We start from the raw sequence: 8924 nt of genomic DNA, 5'->3' as shown, positions 1-8924 counted from the left end.
GGCAATAAACCTGTTTCTGATTCTGATTCTTCAATGTGGAATGTGGAAAACAAACCTAGAGGCCAAATTCACGCACATCTCTTAAGTAACTAACTATAAAGTGCACCATCTACCAAGTAGATACTCTTCTGAAGCCCGAACTCCCTCAGCATCACCAAAAGTGATTACAGAGACCAATTATGGAGCAATCCTAGGAACAGCTAAGATACTGTGCAGGACCCTCAAGCTTCAAGGCCTCTGTTAGAGGATCTGAGCTAAAAAGAGAAAAAGAATGCATACAGAGGTAAGTGGGGAATTTTGGACCTCCAACCAATTATACTCAGATACCATGTTTGTCTTTTGGATGAATCAAAAAAATCAGTGAATCAATGATTTTCTTTGGAATGACATTCGCTTTAGCACCCGTGCCAAGCCTGTAGTTAACAATTGTGCTCGCCATAGTCATATTTGTGTGCCAGCCTGTGTCAGCGCAGTTCAACTGAATCGCTGTACCGCTAAACAGTCAGTCTACTCTGACAGCTCAATGCTTATATCAAGCATGTTCACATTCGCAAAATGCTTCTTTCTGCCACATTTTTTACATACTTCATTAAAGGTCTTGGAAGGTGAATGCAGCCGCAAGAATTTTTTGTGTCCTCATTTTGACTTTGGAGTTTCTTTATTCACTGCAGGTTTGCTTCATCTGCATGCATGTTGCAACCCCTTTTTTCTAATGATGTGCACAAATTGTACTTCGGATGATGCTGCCAGTCACTTGTGCTTTTGTGACTTCTTTGCATATATCAATAGCTTTAAAAAGTGTGAAGTCAGGTATGAACAGCAGTCATTCGTAAAGACCAGAGCCAGTAGTCGTGACTACTATTTTCTCTCATATCATGAGATCTTCAGTATCTCCGAATTCACATGAGCATGCTTTTGTTTCTTATGTCTGTGACAAATTTGTCTACGCCTGTTTGCTCTGAAAATGTGTGGGCCCAGAACTGATGCCATTCAAGGACAGTATTCTTTAGCAGGGCACAGTATTTCCAAAAAGCTGCGAGGACCGCCGATAACTTTTTATGTTTTGGATCCTAGTATTCACAAGCGAGTTATAAATATCTAGCGCCTCTTCTCCTATGCAATTCAGCAGCACAGTCATCTGTCTTGACTCAGATTTATTCACTAGTGCTGAGGCAGCAAGGTACAAATTAAATCATGCTGGGCTGGTACAGATAATCTGGTGGTGAGGCTTTGGCACCATTCACTCGAGGCCCGGTGATCTTCAGTCAATATTTGAGGAGCGCGTTAACAAAGGGGTACCTCCATTTCTGATACCATGTTGTATCTTTTGTTCAACTGGCCGTTACCAGTAATACATGCACAACAGAGTTTGCACATGGGCTTCTTTACTCATCGTACATACTCTCTACTCACATAGGTACATGGCAAATGTGCACATTTTCCAGTGTACTCACTACACAAACTGTTTGGGGTGACCTAGGCTAAACCATTCACTGCATATACTACATCCTGTTGCTGTTTTTGGACAAAAATGTGTATTTCTAAGATCTTGCAGTCTTAGGTGCCCAGCAGCTGACAAAAAACCCTGAGAAAGCGGGCAGCAGACACAGAAATGAGAGAGCGTAAACTGACTCTGCTCGCAAAAATGTGTACCTGGTCGGTCGGTTCCTGCTCGCTCTCATATGCTGACCTGAAAACTGAGTAGCTCTTGAAATTGGGTTTGTGGTCTCTCAAAAAATTTGGCTTCGAATTACTTCGAATTACTTACTTTACAGGTAGTAAAGGCGAGAAGTTGAATCAAGCATCGCTGTCATGATTCCCCTCTGGGACTTCCTGCCGGGGAAGCTTTATTTTGTAAAGACTTCCTTTTTCCCCTTGCACTGGTCCCCGGCAGCTTCACGTTTATTTGTGTTCATTGGTTTCACCTGTTGTCTATTGGTTATCCTTTTCACCTGTGTTTAATCACCTTTTGTGTTCTCCCTATTTATACCTCCCTCTTTCCTTTGTTCCCTGCTGAAGCATTAGTTGCATTTAGTTGGTGTTGTTCACAAGTAGAAGTGTGTTTTTGTGATGACCGTCTCACCCGGTCTTTCATAGTTCTTACCGTTTCATCCGGTTCTCTGGTTTTTGCGTTGTCTTGAGCCCTGGAAGTTCCCAGGTGAAATAAAGCCTTTTTATTGTCCTGCAATTGGGTCCTACCTTTCCTCCCGCACTTCCACTCTGACACCAGCACATGACAATCGCTGCTAGAAATGGGAGAAGAAGACTCAGGTGGTGTGCTCTGGAAAAAAAAAAAACTAAGTAAGCATTCAAATTTAAAACAGCTGACCAGAAGAATTTATTATCAAATTGACAATGTGCATGCCTTTTGCAAAGCGTGTCACATTGATTTAATATCCATCCATCCATTCATTATCTAAATCTGCTTATTCCTATTTGGAGTCATGGGGATCTGCTGGAGCCTATCTCAGCTCTCTTTGGGTGAAAGGCAGGGGTCCACCCTGGACAGGTCACCAGTCCATCACAGGGCAAAACATTAATTAAAGTTGTTTACATCACAACGGCACAATCGCACGGCCATTTCGGCCATTTTGACTTTCATCATTAAAGGATAGGTAGAATTTTAAAATGTTTTAAAATTTGCAATAATAATAGCGATAAAGGGCAGCACGGTGGTTAGCACTGTTGCCTCAGAGCAAGAAGGTCCTGGGTTTGCAACCCGACTTTTCTGTGTAGACTCTGCATGTTCTCCCATATTTGCCCTATAAGGCATATACCCTATAAGGGGCAAATATGGTGACAATGCGGTGGCATGCCTTTTTATTTTTATTCTTGCTTATGTATTTTTAACCTGTCTTTTATTTCTGTAAAGCACTTTGAATTACTCTGTGTATGAATTGTGCTATATAAATAAACTTGCCTTGCCTTGCCTGTGCTTGCGTGGGTTTTCTCCAGGTACTCTGGTTTTCTCCCACAGTCCAAAAACATGTATGTCAGGTTGATTGGTGACTCTAAATTGCCCATAGGAGTGAGTGTGAGTATGTGAGATTGTTTGTCTCTATGTGGCCCTGTGATGGACTGGTGACCTGTCCAGGGTGTACCCCTGCCTTTCACCCAAAGAGAGCTGGGATAAGCTCCAGCAGATCCCCGTGGCCCTGGTTAAGGAATAATTGAGTATAGATAATGGATGGATGGAATAATGATAAAAATTGAGTAAAGGTCTACTGATTTTAGTACCTGAATGTTCACAGTTAAACTGTAATCACATGAAATTTCATGTTCATTTACTATGAAAGCAAAACTAAAATGTAGAACTTAAGAATATTGAAGTGTGTTCAAACTTTTGGAGGGATAATGCAACAAAAATGCAAAGAAAAGACAAATGGTAGGGTATTTATTAGGATTATTTTTCTGTGTAGTGGACAATATATACGCAACCCATTGTTTTATTGTGAGAACACTTGCAGAAGACTTACATAGACTATATATCCTACATCTTGGAAGGTGGAAGTATTATAGGGCTCAACAACAATTGGCAAGTAGCCACATGGCATTTTCTTTCATTTTGTTTATTTTTTAAGGGTGGTACATAGATCATTCACAATAGTAATGCCAAAATCTGTCAGTCATTTGGTGGTTTAATCTTGCGTTGGACAGAAGTCAGCATCAGCACCTCTATACAGCCCCATACAGAGAAATCAGCAATGCAGTGTGCATTCTGACACCTGTTTATCTTAGCCAGCATTAAGTTTTAAATTTAGAGTAATGGCACAAAAGTATACAGACGTCTTTAGATTGTGAATGGAATCAGGGCCAACTCAAACCAATAACCTTATAGAAGAGCAGGGTGCTGTCTTAACCACAAGACCACTGTGACAATGTCCTCTTGTCCTTGTCCTCTTCATCTTCCTCACCACCAGAGTCATCCTATGCCGTCTGGCTACACTCTCCCCAGCCACTACTTTGCAGTCACTGATCTCTTTCAGGTTGGAACGTCTGCACAAGATGTAATCAACTTGTGTGCTCCTGCCTCCACTCTTATATGTCACCCTATGCTCCTCCCTTTTCTGGAAAAATGTGTTCACTACAGCCATTTCCATCCTTTTTGCGAAGTCCACCACCATCTGTCCTTCTGCATTCCTGTCCTGCATACCAAACTTACCCATCACTTCCTTGTCACCTCTGTTTCCCTCACCAACATGTCCGTTGAAGTCTGCCCCAATGCATTTAAGTAAAATAGGTGAATTCAACAATACCTTTGTTATTTTTTCCTATTAAAATGTGCACTATAAATGTAAAATGTGCACCATAATTTGGAAATGTAAAAGAATATTCAGGCCCAATAAACAAATAGGTAACTGATAACTAGTCATGACACAGCATGCTATATTGATTTATTGTACTGGTCCAAACAGAGTGGTTTGTAGGGTATATCTCAGTGTAAGACTTAGTGTACTGTGGTTGTTGAAGCAGTTGAGTGCATTACATTGCTGTTTAAAAATAATCATAACCCTCCCTCACACACACACACACACACACACACACACACACACACACACACACACACACACACACACACAGGTGTTTCTATCATTGTGAGGACGTAAAGCATTCCCTAGACACCTTTACCCTAATCTTCCATCGCAACTAATATCTAGTCTCAGTGCTTCTCCTAACCTAAACCTTAATTCAATCTTAATCCTAAAACCAAGTGTTAACCCTCTACAGGAGTCTGGAAAAGTGAGGATCGGCCAAATGCCCTACCTTTGCCAAAATGTCCTCAGTTGGATGTAATTATGCTGCAAATGGTCCTCACAAAAACAGAAATACAGGTACACACACGTTATGTAGTCCAGTGCTTCCAGCCCCTCCTCCACCTGGCACCTCCTCTGTGAGCCTCTGACGGGCGACCTGAGCGGGACTCACCTGGCTCACCACAACGCCGCTCTGAAACTTAATGCTACGGCACCAAAGCCACGGAAAATAAGCTGTTATTGTCGGAGACCTCAACGTCTCATACAGAAAGGCCTATATGTTGACATGGAGTCGGCATATCAGGGTCTGGGTCGGTGTGTACTCTGTTTCTGGCTCGCTGTGGCCTTTGACATTGTAGGACTGGTCGTACTTCTCATCGGGGTGTTTGTGAACGTGTTTTTCTACGACCTGCTCATCTACGCGGGCGCCATTGTCATCTTCCTCAGCCTCATCTGGTGGGTGTTCTGGTACTCGGGGAACATCGAGGTGCCCCCGGCGGAGCTGGAGGATGATGTCGGGTTACTGAAGAAAAATAAGGGCACACTGGGCGGCATCGGGGTCGCGGTGAGGCGCCTTTCTAGCCGCTTGTCTGGCGGCATCAGGAACTCATTCCGCAGAAACGGAGGTCGGTTCAGCACGGCCCACACCCAGAGGGCAGCCACGGAGACACCGGTGGCCGTTGCTATGGCAACGGTGGCCCCGCAGGAGAATACCGTCTATTCTGTGGCGGGCTGCGTCGTAGAGATGCCACACATAGCAACAGAGACTTCACCTACATAATGTCCGTGACAGGTGAGCTCATAACACAATAGTCCTATGCAAAATGAAAAAAGGTCCACTTTTTTGTTAGTCATCAAATCTTCCATTTACATTGTATTAACCAGAATCGCGTCTAGATAAAAACAATTTTAAAAATACAAGACTCAGACTTTATAAAACCACCATGTTATTTTTCATGTAGGGCCTATTCTAGGATGTAAAACGTAAAAAGTTTTTCAAAAGACACAAAAAACAATGCAAATCTTTATTTTATTTAATTTAAATCTGTACTGTATTCTACAACTTCATGGCAAAGTTCTTGTTTTTATGAGGGCTAGGTATAACATGGTCTTCTTTATGTCTTCTTTAGTTTGATATAGTTTACATGCAGAAGGAAAAGCTACCTGTGAAAATCTCTTATCACTGGATAATCATTAACCACAGTTAACTCCCTACTAAAAGACAAGCCCTTTGTTCAAACAGTAGTAGGCTTACCTGAAACTACCTTTAAACCTCCTTATCCACAGATTAATAAAGAAGTGTCTGATAAAACAAATGGAAATGGCTTTGTGCTCACCACATGTCAACAAATTAAACCCATCTCCCCTCTGTGCACAAGCTTTAATAACGATGTAACGATTTGCTTCCTCACAGAGATGTTTTTATTAGTTCATTGCAGAACTGGACAGAGGCAAGCCTGCACTATGATGTCCTAAGCTGTCTTCAGTGGACTCCAGTGGGAGCTCAGTTTTTCTACTGTTTGTATGTTTGATGAGAAATTAGCCATCACTAATCATGATATCTGGAAAACTTGTTTTAAGATGTTGAATTATGCAAGGCTTTAAAATGCGTATATTTTCTAGTAAATGTCACGTTTGTGATCAGAATGTCAGCCTTTTGGGAGCATGGATTCAGTCTCTTCATAATGTAGTGATGGTTGCACATGTGAGCACAATTTCACAGAAAAAATATTATTTATGTATATGATCTACAGATAGCATCAGAGAAATAATAGAAAACATCAAAACAGGACAATTTTTACACTGAATTGAAACTGTTTATCAAGAAACTCAGGCTCAAATTAAAGCTACCTTATATAACTGTACATTTCTCACATTTATTGTTGAAATATGCTCAAAAACATATACGGTCAAAGACTTTCTGTGACCCAGACTTTGCTGACTGTGCTTTCACTCAAAGAGAGCTGGGATAGGCTCCAGCAGATCCCAGTGACCCTGGATAGGAATAAGTGGGCATAGATGATGGATGGATGGATGGATGGAAACATCATGCTTGATTTGATCCCCTACCACTTACAATCCCTTCTCCTCTTAGGAGGAATTTTTGATACTCTACAAAAAACTGTTTAAGGGAGTTTGTAGGATAAACTTAACTAACTGTGAAAATGTATAATCTCAAGACTGAAACCACACTGGGCATGATAGTAACTCATAATAACTCTGAGTAGGTGAAAACAGATTTCCATTGACCTTACTGCAAGACTGAACTGCAAAACAAAACTGTGAGACACTTATTCCCGAGAAGGACTTTAAAGTTCTAGACATTGAGATATTTTAAATATTTATGTGTTTTAATTAGTGTATTAAATATGCATCTATGTGATGACTGTATTGTGTGACTGAATAGTCTTGTTGTTATTGTATATAGTTCATAGGTCTCTATGGAAAATATATCTTAATTCAATGATGTTTCTTGATTAAATAAAGCTTAAATATCACTGCATCTTGAGTTAAAACATGTAATTGCTACATAACAATCAGAACCAGGTCACATAACGCAACACGTTAGTATGTGGCAATCTAAATAACATAGTGTGGTGGTTGTCTGGCCTCCTCCCACAGTCCAAACCCATGCAGGCCAGGTTCATTAGTGACACTAATTTGCCTGTAGATGTGATGTGAGTGCTTGCTGTCTCTATATGTCAACGCTGTGATTGACTGGTGATCTGTCCAGGGTGGTAAACCCCCTTTCACCCAACGTCAGCTGGGACTGGCTCCAGCCCACTGCGACTCTGGGTAGGAGGAACAAAGAGTAGCTAATGGATGGTTGGAAATTATGTTAGTTTAGTACGCAGGAATAGCATATATCAGTTGAGTTTCAAGTTGAAGGATAAGATAAGGGAGGCCATATTTCCTATGGCCCCTGTCAATCTTATGTCGGTTTATAAGCTCAACCCATCTGCACATACCTGAAACATAGAAGAAAGGTTAGATTTGATCCAACCCCTCCCTGACCATAAGAAGAGGATGGTGATGTCATCTGTATACTGCTATGAATTCTGCTAACCTGTGTATGGTTTGTCTTGGGCTTCTTTAACAGGATGTTTTCTGTTTTAGCAACTCCTGTCCATACAGTGTCTTGTGTGGTTTCCCAAGGGTCCATCCTTAGTGTGCTACTGTTTTTAACTTATAGGACGACATTAGGTAACAGTCAACTAAAGCAATATTTGCCACTGTTTTATGCAGATGATATGGACCTATGCTTTTACCTTAATTTCAGTCCTAATGTTCTGTTAAACCAGGACCTACAGTACTTTCATGAAACCTGTAGATAGATGGTCCAAAACTTCATGCAGTTAAATGTCAACAGAAATATAAATTTTATCTTTTGTAACTTACTTTACACACTTTTCCCTGGCTTATCTTTACCTTCCTGACACATTGTCTTAACTCTTTGAATCAGACAAATGCATTTATTTGTTCAACTTTCTTGAGTAACAAATTATTAAGCTTTTGAATAACACTTGTTTTGGTTATGGGGAATGGCCATGTGTGTTGATTCATATCTCTCTCGTTTTTAACTGAGTACAGTAAACGGCAAAATATAAACAACATGCTGTAAGACACACACAGACAGCTTCTGACATGGCAACAGTATGTACGGTATTTGGATCAGGCTACCAGCTCAAGTGAACTCGGCTTATGGTCTGCCCTTTATCTTACTAAATACTATGACCGTAATTTCGGTTAAGATGTTAGTTGGAAGTTACTGATTGTAGCAGACAATTGAAGTTGTTGCACCATGCAACATGCAACATTTTTAGGGAGGCAAATAATCAAATATGTAATATAATCAATACATTTGAGTTGGTGACTGTTGGTTTTAGTGAAGAGAATACTGCTGTTGAAAGTAGAGGGCAGTAGGCCACCTCATTATCACCCACTGATAACGAGCCTTGTCTAACCTTTGGAACCAGGTACCTTTATTACTCTTTTGTCTGACTGTAGCTGACTAACACATGCTCTGCCAACCACAAAGTACGGTGCAACCACTTTTAATGTTAAAGAGGAGGTTAGCACATTTACTGAGACAACTTACATCATCTTGAAATAGAACCAGTGTTAATGTTATAATATTATTAACATGTGTTCATTCCCTACTATGATAAG

At 40.8% G+C, this 8924-nt stretch overlaps 1 protein-coding gene across 2 annotated transcripts; it reads left to right on the top strand.

The window, feature by feature from the left end:
- The first annotated feature begins 4906 nt into the window (after positions 1–4906).
- LOC113141168 (transmembrane protein 238) lies at positions 4907–6939 on the top strand. Of its 2 annotated transcripts, none has more exons than XM_026325415.1 (2): positions 4907–5547; positions 6184–6939. In XM_026325415.1, the coding sequence occupies exon 1, from the start codon at positions 5041–5043 to the stop codon at positions 5533–5535; it is 495 nt and encodes a 164-aa protein (XP_026181200.1). In that variant the 5' UTR covers positions 4907–5040; the 3' UTR covers positions 5536–5547; positions 6184–6939. The 2 variants fall into 2 exon arrangements, with proteins under 2 accessions (XP_026181200.1, XP_026181201.1); XM_026325416.1 differs by having other exon boundaries at positions 6169–6939.
- The last annotated feature ends 1985 nt before the right edge of the window (positions 6940–8924 follow it).

Source organism: Mastacembelus armatus, chromosome 8 (genome assembly GCF_900324485.2).
Source record: "Mastacembelus armatus chromosome 8, fMasArm1.2, whole genome shotgun sequence".
NCBI lineage: Eukaryota > Metazoa > Chordata > Actinopteri > Synbranchiformes > Mastacembelidae > Mastacembelus > Mastacembelus armatus.
Note: the sequence above shows the minus strand (reverse complement) of the source record. Positions and strands in the feature narration are given on the sequence as shown.